This window comes from Denticeps clupeoides, chromosome 2, assembly GCF_900700375.1.
Source record: "Denticeps clupeoides chromosome 2, fDenClu1.1, whole genome shotgun sequence".
NCBI classification, from domain to species: Eukaryota; Metazoa; Chordata; class Actinopteri; order Clupeiformes; family Denticipitidae; genus Denticeps; species Denticeps clupeoides.
This window is the reverse complement of record NC_041708.1, coordinates 21,494,810-21,518,123: the sequence shown is the minus strand read 5'-3', so window position 1 is coordinate 21,518,123 and position 23,314 is coordinate 21,494,810. Positions and strand designations below refer to the sequence as shown.

At 40.6% G+C, this 23,314-nt stretch overlaps 4 protein-coding genes and 1 non-coding gene across 5 annotated transcripts; 2 read left to right on the top strand and 3 right to left on the bottom strand.

The window, feature by feature from the left end:
- Positions 1 to 151: 151 nt before the first annotated feature.
- Positions 152 to 3,189, bottom strand: gimap4 (GTPase IMAP family member 4). The gene is made up of 4 exons (XM_028969922.1): positions 3,077 to 3,189; positions 1,959 to 2,735; positions 1,780 to 1,858; positions 152 to 1,459 (listed from the first exon to the last, which is right to left on the bottom strand). Exons 1-3 carry the CDS (start codon positions 3,105 to 3,107, stop codon positions 1,809 to 1,811), a joined length of 858 nt encoding a protein of 285 aa, XP_028825755.1. The 5' UTR covers positions 3,108 to 3,189; the 3' UTR covers positions 152 to 1,459; positions 1,780 to 1,808.
- Positions 3,190 to 5,125: 1,936 nt separating this feature from the next.
- On the bottom strand, positions 5,126 to 9,761 carry chmp4c (charged multivesicular body protein 4C). The gene is made up of 6 exons (XM_028966825.1): positions 9,695 to 9,761; positions 8,319 to 8,630; positions 6,274 to 6,451; positions 6,013 to 6,121; positions 5,784 to 5,910; positions 5,126 to 5,701 (listed from the first exon to the last, which is right to left on the bottom strand). Exons 1-6 carry the CDS (start codon positions 9,714 to 9,716, stop codon positions 5,640 to 5,642), a joined length of 810 nt encoding a protein of 269 aa, XP_028822658.1. The 5' UTR covers positions 9,717 to 9,761; the 3' UTR covers positions 5,126 to 5,639.
- On the top strand, positions 8,907 to 12,061 carry zfand1 (zinc finger, AN1-type domain 1). The gene is made up of 8 exons (XM_028966824.1): positions 8,907 to 8,988; positions 9,180 to 9,222; positions 9,419 to 9,458; positions 9,825 to 9,952; positions 10,536 to 10,627; positions 11,210 to 11,331; positions 11,411 to 11,566; positions 11,680 to 12,061. The coding sequence occupies exons 1-8, from the start codon at positions 8,934 to 8,936 to the stop codon at positions 11,854 to 11,856; spliced, it is 813 nt and encodes a 270-aa protein (XP_028822657.1). The 5' UTR covers positions 8,907 to 8,933; the 3' UTR covers positions 11,857 to 12,061.
- A 4,520-nt stretch (positions 12,062 to 16,581) lies between these two features.
- On the bottom strand, positions 16,582 to 16,654 carry trnar-ccg (transfer RNA arginine (anticodon CCG)). Its single transcript has one exon. It is a non-coding gene; the product is annotated as a tRNA-Arg (tRNA).
- Positions 16,655 to 20,491: 3,837 nt separating this feature from the next.
- Positions 20,492 to 23,082, top strand: prlh2 (prolactin releasing hormone 2). The gene is made up of 3 exons (XM_028970257.1): positions 20,492 to 20,530; positions 21,746 to 21,927; positions 22,822 to 23,082. The coding sequence occupies exons 2-3, from the start codon at positions 21,762 to 21,764 to the stop codon at positions 23,007 to 23,009; spliced, it is 354 nt and encodes a 117-aa protein (XP_028826090.1). The 5' UTR covers positions 20,492 to 20,530; positions 21,746 to 21,761; the 3' UTR covers positions 23,010 to 23,082.
- The last annotated feature ends 232 nt before the right edge of the window (positions 23,083 to 23,314 follow it).

Below are 23,314 nucleotides of genomic sequence, written 5' to 3'. Positions count from 1 at the left end.
AATAATCTGGCAGTAGTGTGAACATGAGCACCTGCCCTGACATCAGTCTTGACTTTTTATTTTGACTTTTATTTTCTCCCATTTATCAGCTTTTCTGGGCCAGATAAGTTTTCATATTGGATCTAGGATACAAACCGGAAGTAGCAATTTGTCTGTAAATATATTATTTAATAACACAATATGCATATTCATTTTTGTAATAAAAATACATTTTTGACTACATTTGCTAACAATCTGTAGTAATTCTATGCAGCATTCCAAATAGTTGTATAGACTGCTCAAGCAAATATTTTTAAAAATGTTTTTGACATCTTATAGTAAAATTGCCCACAACATGAATCTTGACCTCACATCACCTGCACTGAAATACTTCATAACCCCAATTCACGTGCAACTGATTTCTTGTTTTCTTGAAATCACTTTAACAGGAGGAAAAATCCCACAAACTTCTAACTGTATGTAACAGAACTCTCATACTTTTCACATCTCTTATATTCTGTCTCCACATCCCCATGCAACACTACACTATCACTAATGCACTATAAATTATAACCATTGGTCCAGACATCATTCAGCAATATAATTCATAAATAGAAGATCATAATAAATGCTTACATCAGGTGATATGTGCAGACTGGAAAAATAAATGCATGTAAAAATTCTACAGTTAGTTGTTCTGATGTTATACATGTTGATAAATGCATTAGCAGTAGAGAAATTATAAAGCCTGGTGGACCGATACCAGTGCTTTTGTTACAGGCTCAAGGAAGTAAATAATTTATGAGGCATTAAAAGATCTAGTTTCACTTATCCTGAAATAAATTCCTCAGAAATTCCAATGGAAGCCTACAGTGTGAAACTAAATGGAGGTTTTCAACATGGAGGAGTGTGTAATGCCATCCTCTCAACATTTTTAACAAAATCTGCAAAGTACGATTCAACTGAAGTCCAACTAATGGAGTGAATTTATGTCACATGGTCTCATTTGGAAGCGCCTGTTACAGCCACAGACATCTAGTTCTCCCAAGTGGGACACAGGGCTTTGGTTCCTGAGATGGTGTCTTCAACCACCAGTAATAAAAGACAGTAAATACAGCAGAGTAAAAACACACAGAGGAGGGTAAAAAGATCAAGAATGGCTGCGTTATTCACCCCTTCAATCATGTTATTTTTACAGTCCAATAGCGGTTGTAGGTGAGAGTCCTATTTTGCAGCAGTATAGTACACATCAACAGCAACATCACAACGTTCTTCTTTTGCAGTGCACTCTGACAATGTTTTTTTTCTTGCAGGATTATCAGTCAGATTGTTAGCAAAATGTTTTGCTTTAAAAAGAAATAAATAAGTATATATTAAAAGTCCCATTGAACTAGTGTGTGCCAGGTTTCACAACATTTGATTCAGGAATTGGACCTTTGCTTCCTCTTCCTTCTCTTCCCACCCATCCCTTCTGCCAGGACTGTGAACAGAAACATGTAAAACGTTAACCATCTGAATGGGATATTATGGGCAATAAATAAATAAATAAAAATAAACTGATATTTATGTACCGCTGATCACTCAATACATGTGTGTTATACAAGTTTCTCATAGTTCTAATATTAGATAACACGCAATCTAGTAAAACTAGTTAACGTTTCACTATTTTCTCCAGACCTCCCCATTAAGTAGAGTCTGTTAAGGCTTAGTATGATCAGAGTAGCCGCTTTACTAATTAACCATGCCTGATGGTAAGGATGTGCTATTAAAAAACGTAAAATAATGTGTAGTGTAAATTACATGCGTTGCGGGGCCACGCCAGGCCAACGTCACTGCGGTACCCTGAGGTCATCAGAGGCCGAGGCTCTACTACACGTCTCTGTGACAAAGAGAAGGAGAGAGATGGGGAGGATTTTCAGTCATCAGATCAGACGGACATTCATTGCCCAAAACCGGATTTGAACGTATCGTTCACTCACTTTGCACCGGCTCCGCCTCCATGCCTTTCAGGGATCCAAAGGAGCCGTTCTGTTTGGGCCTGGCACCCAGGTCTCTGGTCTCTTTCACCTGGTTAGGTTTCTGGTTCTCATTCTGAGCTTGGGTTTGGTTCTGGGGTGGTTCCGCCTTCTCCGGGTTGTAGTGCCCCACCTCTTCGGCCACCATCTTCTCAACCTTCTCCATAAGGGCTGGCACTTGGGGGTGCTTTCCGAAAACGAGGTTGTTGATGAGGTGATACCTGTTTTTACACTTGTCCAGCACCCACTGAAGGTCGCGGCCCTCCCTGCGTATGTACCTCTCGATCGGTATGTCCCGCAGGACCTCAGCCCACGTAAAGACCACAATGGTGTGTCGCCATACCTCGTCCCCAAGCAGTGCCAGGTTCTCCTCCACACGAGCGCGGTCCGTGTCGGTGAACATGCCCACGGGGACGACCAGGAGGAACGCGTGGGGCCCCGGTGGACACATGCTGGAGGCCCGAATCATCTCCTCCTGATATGCGGCAGGCGTACCCTGAGACGAGAACCAGCCAGGAGTGTCCACCACAGTCACCTGGCGGCCGTCCACCTCCGTCTCGCGCTTCACGCAGAACTCTGCGGCGCGCTCCAGGCGGAAGTCCTCACGGCCCAGGATGGTGTTTCCGGTCAGGCTCTTCCCCGGCCACCTCCAGCCCAGCAGGACCAGACGCAGCTCAGACAGACGGTTGGCGTTGCGGGCGGCCAGTGCTGCCTGCTCCTCCTCTTCCTCCGCGTCGTCATCTGAGGACACACAACATAAGCACGACATCCATCAAACAAACTAAAATAAAGTGTGTAAAGGATGCGGGATGACGTTTCAGTGTAACTCGCTGGATTTGGAAATGCTGAAACTTCCAGTGACGTCACACTTTTGCTAAATAACAACACATTTGTGATCATTCAAAGGCTGCTGTACTGTTACTCAAGTTGTTTTAAGTTGTTTTAAGTTATTCTAAGAGCACGAACTCATCTGTCGGGTGAAACGTGTCACATTCTCAATACTGACGGGCAAAGCGCTCAGTCCTGTTCACGCATGTGGCTGTGAATTAAAGCCAATTATATATCATCCGAAGCTGCCTCACCTACTGACGGTCTCGGCTTGTCCGGATTCATCGTGGCTGGTTCGTGGCAGAAAGTTGTTGTATCGGACGGTGCGTGGCTGTAATCCGGCAGTTCGGGATTTCCTGGTTTCTTGGCGGGAGGGGCGGGGGTGAGAGACGGAAACATGGCAAGACATCCACTCATTTATTCACCATGCGCTCATATGGCAAGACGGCTGTCCATTTATTCATTTTCCATTATAAGGTCCCCTGACATGATTTTTTTAGAGCTCATTAGTTGTCCTCTGATACTGTGTCTGAATTCTATTTCCGAAGTTAAGCTGTGGTGCAGAATAACAGCCACTTTGAGTCAGTCCCACAATGAGATTTCCCCAGGATGCGCTGTGTCTGCAGCTTTAAATGCTAATGAGGAGGAGAGAGGCCTATAGATGTTGCAAGGGCATTCGCAGAAATGACGTCATCAACACCATTCACCAATTATTATGTTTGGTACAAACAGGAAGTTGTGTCTGCATTTTTACAGAAAAATAATCCCCCTGTGATGGCATAAGGGGACAAATTCCAAATCTGTCTGTCTGATCTGTAGTCTCTGAACAGTAAAACAGAATGGCCAAAGCACTCTTTACAGCTATCACCATTTCTAGCCACTGCAGGACCCTAGACAGGCTAGGGGAACTCGTATTCATGTTAAATAATCCTACAAAGTGAAATTTTTGCCTCACACCTCCAAGGTCCCGTGTTGGCATGGGTGTTTTCTGGGTTTTCTGGTTTCCCCTCACTGTCCAAAGGCATGCATACTAGGTGAAATTGTGAGTAAAATGTCCGTGGGTGCGTCTTCACCAGGTGTGTAATTTGCTTGGGAATTTCAGGGGTCATGACCCCAAAAAAAATAGATTTTGCCAACATACCAAATAAGTTTCAAATCATCTTACCTTTGTGTTTTTTTTAATGCATTAATTTAAAATTCTAATTAAGACATTTAATATATTTTATTTAAACAAATGCACTGGTACACTTTTTCCTACAAGGTTCTTCTAAAATGACAATATTTGTCTGTCATAACAAACACACTCGCCTATGAACCAGAAGACCCAGGTTCTAATCCCACTTACTACCATTGTGTCCCTGGGCAAGCCGTTTAACCCTAAATTCCTCCAGGGAGGGACTGTCCCTGTAACTACTGATTGTAAGTCGCTCTGGATAAGGGCGTCAGATAAATGCTGTAAATGTAATTTAATGTAATAAATGAAAAAGGACCTTGACCTAGTACAAGAACAAAAGCCGTTCTTGTGAGAAAAACACTCGCAACAGAGTCAGTCAGGTGATTTGCCACAAATTTGCATGCAGTACAAAATATTTTGCCCCCACCTTTGGGTCCATTTCCTTACCCGCTAGGCCACCACTGCCCCATGTCTGCATGTTTGTTAAAATGGAAGTAAAACTGATTACGTTTGACTGGCTCAAAATGCAGAAAGTGCTGCAATAGGTCAAAATTGCAAAAATAATGCCAAAAGTTTGCGTTTTGCACTAATTGTTGTGATCATATAATTGTAAATTCCTGGAGGGACTATTTATAGTATTACAACAACATTTATTTCTTATATAGCCCCTAATCACATACAGTATGTTTCAATGGGTTTTGACCGGCCCTACAGTAGACATTACCAATGACAGATTGAATACTAAATTGCAGACATGCTTTTAACGTAATATATAATCTTTAACATTAACAAAAAAAGTGTTTTCTATGTGTTTTCCTATATTAAGAGCTACTATCCACACATTCCATACCAACCTGACACATACTAGATCTGCACATACTGCACACTAATACCCAAATGAACTAATCCCAGGTTTGAGTCATACAGCTTCATTGACTCACAGTCACATGACATGGCAACTATGAAGCTGAAGAGCAGCTTATAAACAATCATCCCTATACTGTGGCACCACTTCTGGGCCAAGATAAAAAAAAATAATGAAACATTATGGCACACGCACCTAGTCCATACATATACATACAGGAGTAGACCAACTATGAAACACATTATTATGTTTGAAATAGTCTGATTTGAGGAAGTTTGACATTTATTTTTATTTGGACTAAAGTGTCATGTAAACATTTTAAGAATAATCTGTACCTGTTGGTCTGAAATGTACAGGAAAACATTTAATTTTCAAGAATTTATTTAGTAAAATGTTAAAGTTATCACGATCATAAATTATAATAAATGTAATAAATTTCTATCAGATACAAACCTCCACATAAGTGACAATGCCCAAGATCAGTAAGTTGCCAAGTATCTATTGTTACTGAAACATACTGAGCTGTTTCGAAGTTTAAACAATCCATCATTTGTACATTTAAATCCTTCATTCTTAATTCTGCAGTCATGCGCATGAAGATGATTACAAATATTATATTACATCTTTAATAAGTCAGTAATTAAACAGAATAATTAAATTTAAAAAAATTAATCCTCGCCTAAACTTCAAATGAAGCTGTATAAGAGAGTGTCCTTTCCAACAACAACTTTAGAAATGCAAACTTTAGAGTGTGTGTGAGAGCGTGTGTGTTGTAAGGTCAGGAGGCCCAAGCAGCAAGTGTCTTCATGTCAGCCTCATCTTCCACTCTTTTCTTTGATGCTAAAAAGCAAAAAGATCATGATCACATGGGGAACCAGGGTGTGTGTCACAGCCTGTGCTGTGTATGGTATTCGGGACTCACTGGCACGGTGACTGGGCTTTGTGCTGGGCAGCTTTGTGGCAGGCACACTAGGTAATCGGCCCATGTTCTTCATGCTCTCCTCCAGCTCTTCCTGCTCAAGCTCAGCCAACTCCGCTAAGAGCTCATCCTGAACAGACAGATCCAAATGAATTAAGAGTTTCACAGTAAATGAAAAAGCAAATGAAGGCTTGTCACACACAAATACCAAATGCAGCCTTGATGACATCACCTCATCAAACTGATCCCCAAAGGGTCGTGAAATCGCATCAGAAATCTCCTGAGCCACATCTTGCTGTTCTGTGATGTCTGCCATGAGATCGTCGATTTTGTCCAAATCCCTTTTTAGCAGAACAGAAGGGGGAAGGATAATTTTAGCTTCATCTTAGAAGTCCTTCAGAATTAGCAGATCTTATACAGGTGCTGTTCATAAGGTTAGCCTGATGGGATCGCTACGCTTAATTCAGTGCAGATGAAGGTCTACCAAACTCACATATTCTGATGGACCCCTTTAATGGCCTTGGCGGCAAAGCCCATGTTCTTTAGCACCTCTGTGTTGGTGCTGGCATTCTCCAGAGCCTCTCTCTGGAACTCAATGGTAGACAGGGTCCCATCAATCTGTGTCAGCTGCTGCTCAAAGCGCTTCTTCCTCTTCAATGCTTGCAATGCAGCTTAACATGAACGACAAGAAATCATCATCGTCCTTAAGATAGCAGATGAGCTACACATATTAATGCCACGTATTAACGTGCAAATGAACACAAATCTTTTAAAGACTTGCACTTAATGGATTTGGTTGCAACTGACACACAATAATAGTCCTAGCTGCTAGCAGACAAATTGGGGTTAAAATACGAGCACAAACCTCTACTGAAAAAAATCTATAATACCATGGTCCAACATTTCCTAAACATAGAGTAGAATGTAGTAGTCGAGATTCTTGTAAAGGAGTGAAAGGAGTGTCCCTGTAACTACTGACTGTACTGAGTCACTCTGGATATAAGATATAAGAGAATATATTCAGAGTCTGCTGCAATATATAAAACAGTAAATATACTTTGCACGCTCAAACGTGAAGGTATCAATAATATATATATATATATATATATATATATATATATATATATTCGTGTCAAAGCTGATGTGCAAAAATATTGACTAATTCACCACCCAAGTAGAACTGCAAGAGAAAAGTAAACAAGTAATGATACAACATGATATATTCTCTAATATTTATTCTAAAAGTATTGGACAATTCTCTACATGATGCATGGGACATTTTGATAACACATTTTGATGGAACACAAGACATTTTGATAACACAGTTACTTTATCCCCATACTAGTGGTCAGAACTGTGAACAAGTGTGACTTGTATGTAGTACGTGTCGTGCCTTATTACTGGGTAGCCAAGTATTTCAATGTATAATGGGTGTCAAAACTGTGCAACACTTTAATAAAATAATGTATATGCAAAACCAACATATGCAACTAAAATGACCAAGATGGTGTGATTCATGGGACGTGATGCACGGGACAATGTCACTGGTCTAAAAGATACACACCTGCTGTTAAGTTTAACATATGGTAGTCAGTACTAGGAGTTAAAATGTGGTGCATTGTATGAATATTTTAATTTACAATTCAATATAGCATATATAAACTGAACTTTGGATGTCTGGGCTATGATAATAATTTGCTTTGAATTTAATTGAAATTAGTAATAAACAACAGTGTAATAACAGTGTACCCATCTTAAATACTATGACATGTAAAAGTGCAAATATTACAGAATTTTTTTGTTAGCATTTTGGTCTTATTTTCCAGAGAATTCCCCTATTCTGAACACTATGCTGAAAACATGTGTGGACGTATTCAGATGGATTTAGTACTGGAAACGATTTGAACAAATGTCCTAATTCAGATTATTTTATTTCAGATTAACATGCATGGATATATTGTTCCATGCACACAGCAAAACTTTTCAATATCCACAGTTTCGGCTGGGCTCCACATTACAGACAAGTCAATGGACGTTTAATAAGAATACACAGAACTCAACCTGCTTAATGGGGAAAAGCGCCCATGTTCTTACTTTTCCAGGTCTCCATAACTCCACAGGTCGAAGTTCATCTTCCCGTGTGGCCCATGCCAGTTTATTACAGATACAGGAGGGACTCTGAAATGAAGAGAGTCCTGACGAACTGGATATTTTCGTGCTTCGGGCGTAGCCCCATGATGGTACAACAAAGGGGCGCGTCTCTCTCCCTCTCCCTCTCTCTCTCTCCCCCCATCTCTGCTATCACTGCCTGCTGTTTACACTCCACACAAAGGAGTCACTGTTCTTGTGGAACCTGAAATCTTTCGGCCTTAGCTTGATAAAGCAAAGAGTATAAAACAGAAGTAAAAAGTGCCAAACCTGTAACGTTTACTTAGCAAGTGTTACCCTAAATAATTACAACGTCATAGAATCCACTCTAAAGTTATACAAACTGTATTAATAAGTAGTAAACTAATGCACTTTTACTGGCTAGCTCACCTCTTTTGTTTTTGGTGCCATTCTTCTTGGCTATGGAAATCTCCTCCTCTATTTTCCTCTCCAGGTAATGCTGCTTTTTGGTGAGCATCTCCTCGGTCTCCCGCAGCTTGTGGATGGCCTCCTGCGGGGAGGGTCCTGGCCGGGACCGGTGCTTTGATTTCGAGCCGGAGCCGGAGCTCCCCTTAAACATTTTAGAAATCTTGCTCATGTTCTTCTGGGGGTTCCCCTGATTTAAAAGTGCCTCTGAAGAGCGTGTGTGGTTCCTGCCTGTCCGTCCAGAACTCCAACCTGCTGCTTCCTGAAACCGGACACCTGCGCAGGTGAACAGCCAATTACCAACACGCAGGCCTTTCAAAAAAGGCAAAAAGTTTTTCTAACTTTTCTAACTTTTTTTTACAATACTTTTTAAAATAACCTTTTAACTACTTTTAATACTTTAATCACCTTTGACACCTTTACATCTGTCTATCTTTCTTTCTTTCTTTCTTCGATATAATGAAAGAAGGGCGTCTGTGTTAATGGCGCTGGCAGTTTTAACTTCTCGCCAGTTGGTGGCAGCATCGCAGCACAATATCTCGGAGCATCGTCATAGTTTCTAGCAAAGAAGAAGAAACTATGGCGGAACTGGATATCGGAAAACATTGTGAAATAAAATCTTGTCGCCAAAAAGGTTCATTTGGTTCATTTTTTTGTTTTTCTTTTTATGACCACGTGTAGTTATTGTTATTATTTTTGTGGTTTAATGTTGCCGACACCATGCTCAACCCCAGATAATTCTGTAACATAACGTAACGCTGGAAACGTTTTGATTTATAACATAGAATCTGCCGATAATAAAATATTTCCATGTTTTTTTTGCAGATTTCCTACCTTTTGTCTGTGATGCCTGCTCTGGTGTTTTCTGGTGAGTTTTCATATCCATTCACGCCTTCAATTTTATGGAAATATTGTCTTCAGCTCATTTACTTTATTTGATAATGCATTATAAAATGGTGTCATAGGCCATCTGCTGATATATTTGACATTTGTTTGCAGTAAATGAATCCTGAATTAAGCACCTATTACCTGTATTAACAAGTTTCTTCATTCAATTTAAAAAGCTTCGAACACAGGAGTCGAGAATCTCACTCGTGCCCAGAGGTAAGAACTTTATGTGAAGAATTGAAACCTTGCAAAATTAAGGTATGTTCAGACAGCATAGCAAAGAACCACCTTTGTTCTGAATTGGAGCTCCTCCACTGCTGCACCAAACTTGCCTGAGTAGTACAATTTTAGGTAGTTGCTCACCTCTTTTCAGCACAAATCCTGCTTACTTTCCTGACTGGCTGGAGTATCAGAAAAACAAGTTGTGTTTCTGCAGCAGAGTAAGGACTCACCTGTCCTTGCACCTGGAAGCATTTTATTCTGTTATGGAGGAGTAGTTGCGGATTCGCTGTTCTTTTTCCCTCTGTACTGCTCTCGGAAACCCCCACTGAACTAATTAGTAACATGTTTTAACCCTTCCAGGTGCTGGTACAGAGGGAGATTTCCGCATCCGGAGGCACCACATCCTACCTTTGTACCTTTACGGACTGCAAGGGAAAGGAGCTGCTGCCTGTCATCTGCCCTTACTGTGAAAAGCACTTCTGCCTCATGTATGTACCCTGATCTCCAGAGTAGATCCTACTAATTTGCCACTGGCGTACACACTGAGGGAATTTACAGAGAAGCAATTTCCTCATGCCTCACCTCACTTTAATGATCATTTCTTGAACACGGGCTGTAAAATCGATCGTAAAACACTGTTTAATTTAGCAACATCCAAAAAGAGCATAGTAAGCCAGAACATTAGTTTTTATTGAATGAGAATTAGATGGAACATATTGAATAAAGCTTTAAAAATTGATTTTCTACAGTGAGAGTTGGAGGTCTCCACTTCTTGACGTTATTTATTATCTTGTGTTCTTCAAAGCATGTAGTTTAAACTGGGTATAAAATGACACCAGGAGGGGGGGGGGGTCTTACACTTAATTACATTTAGTGAGCAAGACTGTGTGTTTAATGATGTTAAATATTTTAATTAAGTCTCACAAAGAAACATTTGTTTGATTTAATGTTTCTCCATGTTTAAAGATGCTTTAAAGTTTTTAAAAAAAAAAAAACTAGTTGTTCCTTTGTTGAGAACCTCCATTGTCGCTAGTTTGATTATGTGTTTGGGAAAAATATTTTGATTTGCAGGCATCGACACCAAGATGATCACAAGTGCGAGAAGTTGGAGACCCCCAAGCCACGAATGGCAGCCACACAGGAGCTGGTGCAAAAGATAGTAGGTGAGTTATTCCCAAACATTGATCACTTGTGCCTCATAAACCTGATACAAATTTTTGCATTGTTTTATTTCTTTTTTATCCTGTGTACTATGTACATGAGGCTGTTGTGGCCTAACGACTAAGGAAGTAGACTTAGTAGCTTGTGGGTTCAAATCCTGAATTGAGCGCCTTTCATGGCTGCCCACTGCTCACTAAAATACACAAAATACCAGAACTAAGATGGCAGAGATTTGTAACGGTGCAACAAACATGCTCGTTCATCAAAGATGTGGGAGTACTTCACCGTAATCGGAAGTCATTCCATAAGGTTTATGCTTGATGGAAATAATCGAGGATCCAGTTGATGAGTTCAAAAAATGAACTTTTAGATTAATCAATGAGTCGTAAAACTAAAGTTATGCTAATAGATAATGGAACAACAATAAACAAATTTTGTATAAATATAATATGTAGCATGGTTCAAACATGACACATTTATCTGCAATTTCCCAATTATGGCCACTAGAGGGCAGTAAGATATCACGCCTCCCTCATGCTTTGCTGCTGCAGCCGGCCAGAACAGCCTTTTTGTCTTCTGTCCAGAATCAAAGAAGAATGCACCAGTGAGTAAAGGTCGTAGGGGAGCAAAGAACAGCGCGACAGCGGCAAAGGTCGCCCTGATGAAGCTGAAACTGCACGCCGCCGGAGACAAAGGCCTTCCACAGGTACCAGAGCCTGGAGATACAAACATTGTGATGAAGTAAGTCTACATGCTACGTTAACGCTGCTTCCTCTCCTTTTCAGACAGAGAGAACATATTTCCAGGTTTTCCTTCCCATAGAAGTGAGAGAGCGCTCGCTGCCCATGTTCTTCTGCTCTGGCTGGAGCGTCGGGAAGGTGGTGGACTTCGCTGCTTCCCAGGCCTGCCTAAAGAACAACAACAACGTCCTCACGGCCAAGGTAGGTCACCTTTTCCAGAGGCTGTTGAGTTTATTCAGGCATCCCAAATGTTCTTATTTGTCCGTTATTTTACCAGTATTTCATATCTTCCACGCTCTCTGTACTTCCTGTAGAAGCTACGTATGTGCCACCCTGAAACGGGCGAGGCCCTTGGAATGGACGTCACCCTGCAGTCTCTGCTCTCTCACCCAGAGTGCCCCCTATACAATGGCGGCAACATCATCCTCGAGTACCTGGACAGTGAAAACACGGCGCTCGATGATGTCACAACCTACATTTCCCAGTCCTGACCGCAAACCGGCCCACTCCTGTCCAAACCTGGACGTGTTAACAGCCAGTGACCGCCTCAGACAGCGTCAGTCATGGACTCGGCATGATTCTGGTCGCCTGGGGTTGGTGACTGGATTCGTCTGCTTCAGTAACACGTCCACTGGGCAGCGTTCACCATGAATTTATAGACTATTATCACAATAACAATAAACATGATTATTTGGATATTCGCTCAGATACATGATCTGAAGGGTGATGTTAAACAGAAGCTGTAGTGTAGTAAATATCCAGAGAAAGCCACTAATTGTCAGGGATATTGTGCTGGTCCGTGGTTAAATCTCCATTGCTGTCAGAGCCGCTCCCTTCCAGGCCTGAGGGCTCCGTGTGGATGGTGGACAACCGGCCAATTACTGTCCATATTTAATAAGACCTTTGTATTCATGTTCCTTTCTTTTACTGTTGTATGCTGTCTGTTCTCTTGTCCTCACCTTTCGTTGAAGGTGTCTAACAAGGAGCATGTAGGATGTGACAGGATGAACTCTGTGTAAAATTATGAGTTGACGGTGAACATGCCTGATCATTTATATTCAATTTGATTTGAAATGCAGCTACTGCTGATCTCAGACTGTCATTGATGTGTGAAATTGTGGCTGTAGAAATGTGTAGAGGTAGAACGGCTGAGAGATCACATCAGGCTCACAGACAGACATCTACCCAGGTTGAGTCATGTCCATTGCCAGGTTCTTCCATTTTGGTTTTACCATGACGTTTTCCTGTTGTAAAATCTGCAGTACCGAATACACATGGATTCCATACAATGGCACTAGATCGCAGCCTTGTAGAAATATAGTGTGTTGTCTCCTCCTGCTCTAAAACTAACACTTCCGATCAATATTGGATCAACAGGCATTATTAAGTATGATTGGTTACATTTACATTTACAGCATTTATCAGACGCCCTTATCCAGAGCGACTTACAATCAGTAGTTACAGGGACAGTCCCACCCTGGATCAATTTAGGGTTAAGTGTCTTGCTCAGGGACACAATGGTAGTAAGTGGGATTTGAACCTGGATCTTCTGGTTCATGGGCGAGTGTGTTATCCACTAGGCTAAAGGTTTGGTTAAAATGACATACCTTGCCTGAAAGAATAATGCTAACCACAAAGTATTTTGATTAAATAAGATCTCTCTTAAATTGATAATCTTATAATTTATTGTAATTAATTCAGCCTTTAAATTAATATGAATGATACACACACACACAATCTACCACTCAAATGTTTGAACACACCTACTTATTTATGCATTTCTTACACTATTGGGAAAAATTTAAGACACAGGACTATGAAATAACACACATGAGGTTATGTAATAAACAAAAAGTTGAACATTTGAGTCTCTTAAGCAGGGATCTTTTGCTGTGATTGCATCATTTCACACTCTTGACTTCTATCCTCCACCTTAAGTTATACAACGGGGCCGGTTTCCAACAATCCTGAAGGTTTATACTTTATCATTCACTCATAATAATGAGCATCCCTTTTTTAATGATGATGAGTGAACAAAGCAGCCATAGAGGTAAAAAGAAAATACACATTCATCAAACATAGTTTTTCCTGCTATAAAATAATGATATATGCATCCAAACCTTTAACTGAAACTGTATATATACAGTACAGGCCAAAAGTTTGGACACTCCTTCTCATTCAATGTGTTCTATTTATTTTTATGACCATGTACAAGTGGTAGATTCTCACTGAAGGCATCAAAACTATGAATGAACACATGTGGAGTTATGTACTTAACAAAAAAAGGTGAAATAAGTTTCTTCAAAATAGACACCCTTTGCTCTGATTACTGCTCTGCACACTCTTGGCATTCTCTCGATGAGCTTCAAGAGGTCGTCACCTGAAATGGTTTTCCAACAGTCTTGCAGGAGTTCCCAGAGGTGTTTAGCACTTGTTGGCCCCTTTGCCTTCACTCTGCGGTCCAGCTCACCCCAAACCATCTCGATTGGGTTCAGGTCCTGAGACTGTGAAGGCCAAGTACATAACTCAAAACATAGTTTTGATGCCTTCAGTGAGATTCTACCAATGTCATGAAAATAAAGAAAACACATTGAATTAGAAGGTTTTGGCCTGTACTGTATATTTTTTTACATATGTAAAAAAAAATTAGGATGAACGCTTAATTCAATACAAATTTGACACATTTTTCTGTCAAACTTATTAGCCAGGATAAGCAACTTAGCAGCAACACAATATGACAAATGTACATCAAATTTCGATGGATTAGAGTTTCAATATAACACAAGTTGCCCTCTGGTGGACCTAAGTCTCTCATGCTTTTCTGGCCTCTGCACAGGTAGTTTGTTTTTTGGTTACGAGTTCCCACAATTTGCATGAATAGGAACAAATATCACACTTTTCTCACACACGTGTATTTAGACCACATTTACTTTTTTCCCACTCTTAACACACGCTGTACTCTCTGAATGAGACGCTGCTCGTTTGATGTGTCACTCCTTTCACCGCTCTCGTGTTCTCACACCGTGTCTTACGCTTCCACCGTGATTCATTGCCTGCCTGACCCTTAGATTTGACCTTTGCTGTTGTGTGCATGTGTGTTTATTCACTCTTCAGCTTCTATGTCTTTATGATATAACAAGAAACCTGTTATCTTTGGAAAAACTACCAGTTCTGTTGGTGTAACCGTGTATAAAATGCCTTGGCTGAAGTAAATCTGCTTGTCCTTGAACAACTTTTTACAGGCACAGAGAACAGACTAACAAGAGAATATAACAGAGGAAGAATTAATGTTAGCCCATACCCAAACCATTAATACAACTCAAAACTATTACAATAGAAGCTGATGAGTAGACTGTACATTACCCCAACAATGTTGCACCACTTTCATCCAAACATTAGTGACAGCAGTTTTAAATGTGAGCACCAATATACAAGTACGCACAGAGATGAGATTCTGAAGCTTCAGGGATTCAAGGTGTGCAAAAAGACATGCAGTAACACACAACACAAAAACATGACAAAGGACATTGTGGACAAATGAGTGTGCACTGACCCATTATATAGTGCAGGTCGAGGCGAACTGCACAAACCAGGCAGACAAGTAGCAGCAATATGATAACATTTTATAGATATATAGTGTATATAGTGTATTGTATATGATAATAACACAGCAGCACAGTGTGAGGTAGTGAGAGATTAAGGTACTGATGATCCGTTTGTAATGTGTAGTTTGGGAGGAAAAATCCTTTGTAGATGATTTAAGGCTTCAGAGGTGGTTGAGGTGATGTGGATGATCCTGTTGGACTGCCCACAAATAATGTCAAGAATGTCTGCTTTTTTCAAAGCTAAGTGATGTAGTGATTGTGTTTGAAAAAAGAAACAACTTGGGGAAGGATTTTTTATTTTGTTGTTGAAGAGTTGCACAATGGAAATCAAGCTTGACAGGTTTTGCAAGATAATTCCAAAGATATTTTCTGTGATATTAGAATGTTGAAATGCATGATTGGAAACATTTTTTCTGCATGTGCCTTGGAGTTGAGTAAACATATTGATATGTGGATGTGATCACAGAAATGAATTTTTTTGGTTTGTTTTGAATCAGCTTGTCCAGGTCAGTGTTGGTGTGAGTGGATTCTAGGAACAACACAAGGTTCTCCTCACTGGAATCATGCAACCTGTTTTTTTATTTATTCATTTATTTTATTTTTTGAGGAACTGAAATGGCTCTTTATGATTGGCTGTTTAGTCCACCAAAACATGAGAGCAATGGAGATTTGAGGCTCTGGGGTGTATCATGAAGAAATTTCCACAGTTGTAGTCTCCATTATAACACGTGCCACCCGTTTAATATGACCATAAGTGTAGCAATAATTTGAGAATTGATATTCTCACTATTACCACTTAGTGCTACTCCGGGTCACGGGGAGACAAGCAGAGACAAGCTCCGCACACACAAGGTTCAAACCAGGATTAAAACTCACAACCTTGGAGGTGTGCGACCACAACACTAACCATTGCACCACTGCACCATCAGTAATTCTATAGTCATAGAAATAATTATAGGTTAAAGTGGGCAGCCATGACAGGATTTGAACCAACAACCATCTGATTACAGGGCTGCTTCCTTAACCACTAGGCCACTACTGCCCCTAGGTGCATGAGGAACATCCTCTCCTTCCCTGATGAGACATTTACAGCTCTGTGACTCTCCCTGTTCTGGTACACTAAACCCCTGGTTAACTCCCACTCTTGGCTTTTCCTTCCAGTTTGCCCCATATCCGGTTGAATTGTTCATATCTTGTCTAATGTCACTGATTATTTTGCACAGGATTTTTTGCAGTCATCTAAATAGCCTTAAATGGTGAATGCTGTTCTACAGATTGTTTGTGGGTGAGTTGCCGGCAGTTTGTGACTCTGTGCCACTGCAAAATGATAAATTGTCCTGTTGTGATACAGCAGCATGTGCTGTACGTCTTGCTGATTTTGTTCCATCATATGGTTGCTACATTACTGTGTTATGTCCAGTTTGAATGCACGGGCATGCATTGCACCCTGTGAATAATTTTCGTTGCACAAAATGATTGCTCTGTTTTGCCTTCAGTGTATGAAGGTCCAGATCGTTCATTCCTCGCCAACAAGCTGCTGATCCATCTGCTCCTATAGAAACACCGGTCCCGCTTTTTTATGTTCAGTGCACTGCATTAAAATTCTCATCTCGACCCAGGTGGGACTTGAACCCACAATCCCCAGCTCCGGAGGCTGATGCCTTATCCATTAGGCCACTGGGCCGACGATGTAGCTCTGTGGCTGAACAATGGGCTTTGTTTCCACCACGTTCACCCAGCCCTCCCCCCAGTCTTTAAACTGCAATCCTAAGATTTTGTTACACCTTCAACATGACCGAAAAATATACATTCTCAAATATACGTGTTCAGATTCAGACTTTTGAATTAACAATGACATTCAAGTCATTTAAGATTTCGTTTTGTTCTATGAATGGCCCGGTTCTTGTCCCTCTGTGACTGTAGTACCTTGTTTGCGTGGTGGAGGGTCTCCGTGTCCCTTGTCATTGTAATGCGCAGTCAGGGCTTTAGGCCGAGCGTGTTCCTCCGTGCATACTGAAATAAATCACAGGAAGCCACCGAGGGGCTCGCTGTAATTTATGTCTTTACAGGTAAACAGGATTCCCTTTGTTCTTGCCTCAGGTGGTCACCAGAAAAAAAAAACAGGTCAAATGATCAAGAATGAACCATTAAACGTTTTTGTTCGTTTATAAAAAAAAAAATCTCAACCACACCTACGTTTGCTGAACTGAGTAAACTGGCACATCAACAATTAGCGGAGAAGCTGTAAACCACACCAAAAAATCAATATGAATCCCAACCCACACTGTGTAGGCAAAGAGTTACAGCCCCCACTGAATTACCAGATTCCAGAGTGTTCATGGGAAAGATTAATACCTGAGGCGCCTGAGACAAATGAGACAAAGCGGTATTAATGATGCCTCTTTCTTACTCTTAATTAATCATATATGAATAGAGTCATTGCGAGAAAAAACATGCAAGACTTGAGAACCATGAGGCCTACTTCAGGCACAAAAATCATTAATATCATCCTTTTTTTTTTCAGATTTAACATTTTAAATTGATCCACAGCTAGAAAGGGAATCTTTGTTGATCTATATTATAGTATTATGAATAATATACTATAATATATGATTAAAATATACAACTTACATAAATTCCAAATTTATGGAATTATTCAAATGCTTTTTTTTCAATATAATAAATACAAACTAGATGAACAATACAGAAATACTGACCTTACCTGGAGGAAAAAATCTGTATAGGTACATTTTGACATTTTGAAGGAACACCCTGAAATTCATAATTACACAATTTTTCATTGACCTTCTTTGTGACAAAACATTTTAAGACATAAATGAGATAACCCATATATGAGAAAAAGAATTGCTTAATGTGATGCTCCTTGACTTTCTACAGGAAATGCCTCTCCTGGTACTGAGTTCAGGGAGTTCAGGGGTGCTCACAGATCTATACATACAGTCTGAAATATGGACATTGACTTAAAGTAATTAATTTGTTTGAATGTTGTAGCAATAAACAAGCTTCTGGCATCATTCTGGCTGAATGTTCTGGTTTAAACTTGCTGGTTTCCTGGCATGGACCAGGCTTTTAAGGAAGGTCCACAAATGAAGGTCTTGGCGTTGGGAAGGTCATTGGAAAACCTTACTGCTTTATCCATTCCACAGCCAGTTTTAAATGTTTGTTTGGGATTATTGTCCTGTTGGAACACTCCACTTTAAGTTTCAACTGTCTAGTTGTTGATTGGTGTGATGTAGCAGTCCTTCCAGCCACCAAATGCACCCGGTGCCACTGGCACCAAAACAGTCCCAGAACATGATGCTTCCACCTCCATGTCTGATGGCTGTTCTTGGATTTGAAAGTAACACCTTTACCACTCCTAATAGGTTTCTTATGAATGTGGCCACTGGCTCATCTGACCGTAAAACTTTCCTCCAGAAGGGCCTTAGGGATTCCTGTGTTGCCCCTGAACATCCAAACCAATTTCTTTCGACTGAGGGTGACAGAGGTTTTCCAGAGCAAAGTGGCAACACCTCCCAACAACTAGTACTTATTACGGTGGTTGATGGCTTTAAGACACCTTCCTGACTGACTACAATTCTATACTGAGCTGTTGTGTTGATCAATCCAAACCCTTTTACAAAGCTACCACCCACTGTCAATGAAGATCACTAAAGGACCTTCAGCAACATTTATGCATGTATAGTTTGCCTGCATAGTTTTCCCCTGTGTATCACCATGTCCTGTGCTGCAGTGTATGACAATCAATTCACTTTTCATATACACAAATGGCATTTTGCTAATACTCAATAAGCATTATATTTTTAATAGTTGTAATGAATGTGCTGAATGTGCATAGCATAAAATAAAACAGGTCAACCCAGAACATGTGGGAACTGGAAATGAATTGTAACTGGTTTACCTATTACCCAGGGGAACTAGGAAAGAGGGAGACCGTTGCAGACACAACAGGAGCGGCCCACTGCCAACCCATAAACTTTATGACTGCTTCATGAAAACATACACATAAGTCTGAACCCTGCAATTGCTGCTTTGCACAATGAGACTATTCTCAATTAATCAGAAACCACTCAATTAATCAGAAACCACAGCTTTTCAGTCTTGGCTTTCGGATAAATAAACCTATTTTAACATGTTTTCAGATTGGCAATTAAGCGATGCTCTGTGACAGTGTAAAGTGAAGTGATTGTCACATGTGATACACAGCAGCACAGCACACGGTGCACACAGTGAAATTTGTCCTCTTCATCACCCTGAGTGAGCAGTGGGCAGCCATGATAGGCGCCCGGGGAGCAGTGTGTGGGGACGGTGCTTCGCTCATTGGCACCTCAGTAGCACCTTGGCGGGTCGGGATTAGAACCGGCAACCTTCTGATTACGGGGCCGCTTCCTTAACCGCTAAGCCACCACTGCCCCTCTCTGGCAGCAGTGAGATGAGGATGTCATTTTTTGTTGCTGTAATATTAAATCCTGTATTCATTTTTTGGTTGGTTTTATTGGCTTGGATATTTGATGAACCCATGACCTTCGTGCTGCTGTGTCTCTGTGCGATATGCAGACAGTAGCAGAGCCCCATGGCCAAACTTCACACGCCTCATATTTGTTTTGCCATAAAACAAGTAGCATGCTCATGTATAAAGGTCTTAATTTAGCTTTGTGCAATGCACTGGCACAAACGACACCCTCGGGTCATTACCTCTCCTGCTCCCGGCATCATTACAGCATCTGATGCTCTGCTAACACAGAATTACAGCGCTCTCAAATCACAGAGCCGAACAATCCTGCATGACGAGAAACACACACACACACACACACACACACACACACACATACACATTTACCTGTTGGATACCATCCTGACTCTGAAGTTGAACTTGTAGTGTACATTACAAGACTTTTAATTTTACATTTACAGAATTTATCAGGCGTCCTTATCCAGATCACCCTACAATCAGTAGTTACAGGGACAGTCCCCCTGGAGACACTCAGGGTTAAGTGTCTCGCTCAGGTAGTCAGTGGGATTTGAACCTGGGTCTGTATGATGAAATGATTGAGAAAGTAGTAACACAAGAGTGGATGTAGGATGCAATCAAATATGAAGGAGTCCACTTGAATTTGACCCTGTATGCTGTTCTGACACCAAGAAGTGACTCAAGACGAAATAATCTGGCCACTAAACACACATGCGCACACACACAGAAAAGTGAAATAACAAAACTGAAAAACTGAAAACTCGTGACTATCCTAACATTCAAAAACTACAAGCAAACAGGTTTAATAACTGAGCCGCATCACATGCATCCACATTGACACAGGACGCCGTGATGGAGCGCGTTCCGGCGTGACTGGTACCAGGCGTCCGGGGAAATACGAGCAGGAGGTGGAGGGGGAGAGAGAGAGAGAGAGAGGGAGGGAGAGAGAGGAGGGATGGAGGGAGGGAGGGCAACGGATGCGCATATAAAGCAGTCAAGTCCACTTTTCTTTAATGAGCCAGACAGGAGCGATCAGCTGCAGGAGGAGAAGACGCTTCCAAAGACAAGGTCAGTACCGCTCATAACACTTACCAACAATATAATACTATACTTATACTCCATATGGAGCAACGATTCCCAGAGAGTTTAAAATATAATAGTGAGATATAATATAATACTATACTTATACTCCATATGGAGCAACGATTCCCAGAGAGTTTAAAATATAACTATGAGATATAATATAATACTATACTTATACTCCATATGGAGCAACGATTCCCAGAGAGTTTAAAATATAACTATGAGATATAATATAATACTGTACTTATACTCCATATGGAGCAACGATTCCCAGAGAGTTTAAAATATAACAGTGAGATATAATATAATACTGTACTTATACTTCATATGGATCAACGATTCCCAGAGAGTTTAAAATATAATAGTGAGATATAATATAATACTATACTTATACTCCATAAGGAGCAACGATTCCCAGAGAGTTTAAAATATAACAGTGAGATATAATATAATACTATACTTATACTCCATATGGAGCAACGATTCCCAGAGAGTTTAAAATATAACAGTGAGATATAATATAATACTGTACTTATACTTCATATGGAGCAACAATTCCCAGAGAGTTTAAAATATAATAGTGAGATATAATATAATACTATACTTATACTCCATATGGAGCAACGATTCCCAGAGAGTTTAAAATATAACAGTGAGATATAATATAATACTATACTTATACTCCATATGGAGCAATGATTCGGAGAGAGTTTAAAATATAACAGTGAGATATAATATAATACTATACTTATACTCCATATGGAGCAACGATTCCCAGAGAGTTTAAAATATAATAGTGAGATATAATATAATACTATACTTATACTCCATATGGAGCAATGATTCGGAGAGAGTTTAAAATATAATAGTGAGATATAATATAATATTATACTTCATTTTGAGCAACGATTTGGAGAGAGTTTAAATTATAACAGTGAGATGTAATATAATACTATACTTATACTTCATATGGAGCAATGATTCAGAAATAGTTTGATTTCTCCTTGCTCCAATTATTAAAATAATAGTTATTTAATTAAGTATATTAGCACAATACAGTGTTCAAAGTGCATTTTGTATCATAAACACGTTAAAGCTCGACGAGCTACTTAATGTTGTAAAAGAAGAGTTGATTATCTTGTGGACTTTTTTGCAATGTTATTATATATGTGTTGTAATTCTGCTGCATGGCCTCTGCAGCCCTGACCCGACGACCATGCTGCCTCCCACCCTCCGTCTCCCGGGGAGAAGGCGCGTCACCCACTCTCACTGGGGGACGGCGGCGCTGGCACTGCTCCTGCTGCTCTCCCTCACCGCCGGCTGCGTGCAGAGCACCACGGTGGAGCACGACCTGCACATCGTCCACAACGTCGACAACAGGAGTGAGGGTGCCATTTATTCCATTTAACCCACGTTTTCTATCTAAACTCAAATCAGTGGAGATCATCAATGTCTTCTCTAAATCTGATGGTTGGGAAAACAATGTTTGGTTAATTCTAAAAGAAAAAATCATATTAATTTACCATAGTAATAAATTAATAAGAATGCAGACCACAATACATGCATAGAATGGGTCTGCCCAGTATTGGCAAGATTCAAAAGCTTTTTAAATGTTGGATATTATTTTGTGAATCACAAATATATTATATTATTATGAGGGAGCTTGCTGTGAATGGAGCTCCTACGGCAGTTAAAGAAGCGGCCCCGTAATAAGAAGGTTGCCGGTTCGAATCCCGAGCCGCCAAGGTGCCACTGACGTGCCACTGAGCAAAGCTCCGTCCCCACACACTGCTCCCCGGGTGCTTGTCATGGCTGCCCACTGCTCACTCCGGGTGATGGGTTAAATGCAGAGGACAAATTTCACTGTGTGCACTGTGTGCTGTGCTGCTGTATATCACATGTGACAATCACTTCACTTCACTACGGCAGTGTTTGACCTCATCTAATAAGTGGCAAATGTTGGGGTACAACATGGAACTGTAGTGGACTCCCCAGCTCGTAATCATTTTGATTAAAACGTGACTAGGGAGTCAAATATGAACTGACTACAAAGGCTTAAGTGTGTGTTATCATTTCCATATTTCATGTGGAGTATATATTGGAGTCTAAATGATAGACGTTGACCAAACCTATAATTTATAATACATGACTGTATGTTCTGCATACACTTATATTAATGGCCTGTTGTGGTGAAGAAATTATTGAATTTCCACAACTGTCCAATTAAAATTGGCTGCTGATTGTATACATGCTGACCTGTATCCATGTTGTGTCAGGTCCTGAAATCGACCCTTTTTGGTATGTGGGACGTGGGGTCAGGCCCATTGGGCGCTTCGGTAAACGGCAGACGGCAGGCGGCCTGCGGCACGTGCTGAGTTCGCTGGAGCTCCTGCTGAGTACTCTCAGGGACAAAGAGAACCTGCGCAGCGCGCTGGCGCCAGAGGAGCCCGACTGGATACCGTGACGGACCCAAGATGTACAGTCTGTTTACCTGTTTACCCTTGAATTTGTTAGTAAATTAAAAACTCTCAAACTTGTCTGTTACCATCCTCTTCATGCTTAATATTGCACCTTGAACCTGCAGTGTGGAATTCATAACTTAAAAGTTCTGTCTGCAAAATAGGAGTCTGTGTGAAATGATCATGAATGAAATTTGAATTTGCTAATAGTACTATGATTCACACTGATTGTAAAATAGTGAAACAGGGTAGGCAGGGTCGCCAATCCAAACTGGAAAACTAAAAAGGTCTGGCACTAATAAAACTCAAC

Bases quoted from the DNA above. Each gene is read 5' to 3' on its own strand.
- zfand1 (XM_028966824.1), top strand. From the start codon at position 8,934: ATGGCGGAACTGGATATCGGAAAACATTGTGAAATAAAATCTTGTCGC. The intron at 8,989-9,179 runs GTTCATTTGGTT...TTTTTTTTGCAG, and splicing joins AAAATCTTGTCGCCAAAAAG to ATTTCCTACCTTTTGTCTGT. The intron at 9,953-10,535 runs GTATGTACCCTG...TTTGATTTGCAG, and splicing joins GAAAAGCACTTCTGCCTCAT to GCATCGACACCAAGATGATC.
- prlh2 (XM_028970257.1), top strand. From the start codon at position 21,762: ATGCTGCCTCCCACCCTCCGTCTCCCGGGGAGAAGGCGCGTCACCCAC. The intron at 21,928-22,821 runs GTGAGGGTGCCA...ATGTTGTGTCAG, and splicing joins CCACAACGTCGACAACAGGA to GTCCTGAAATCGACCCTTTT.
- gimap4 (XM_028969922.1), bottom strand. From the start codon at position 3,107: ATGAATCCGGACAAGCCGAGACCGTCAGTAG. The intron at 2,736-3,076 runs GTGAGGCAGCTT...GTGTGTCCTCAG, and splicing joins CAAGCCGAGACCGTCAGTAG to ATGACGACGCGGAGGAAGAG. The intron at 1,859-1,958 runs GTGAGTGAACGA...TCTTTGTCACAG, and splicing joins GGAGGCGGAGCCGGTGCAAA to AGACGTGTAGTAGAGCCTCG.
- chmp4c (XM_028966825.1), bottom strand. From the start codon at position 9,716: ATGCTTCCAGGTGCAAGGACAG. The intron at 8,631-9,694 runs GTGAGTCCTTAC...TCACCTGCGCAG, and splicing joins GCTTCCAGGTGCAAGGACAG to GTGTCCGGTTTCAGGAAGCA. The intron at 5,911-6,012 runs GTGATGTCATCA...CTGTCTGTTCAG, and splicing joins TTGGGGATCAGTTTGATGAG to GATGAGCTCTTAGCGGAGTT.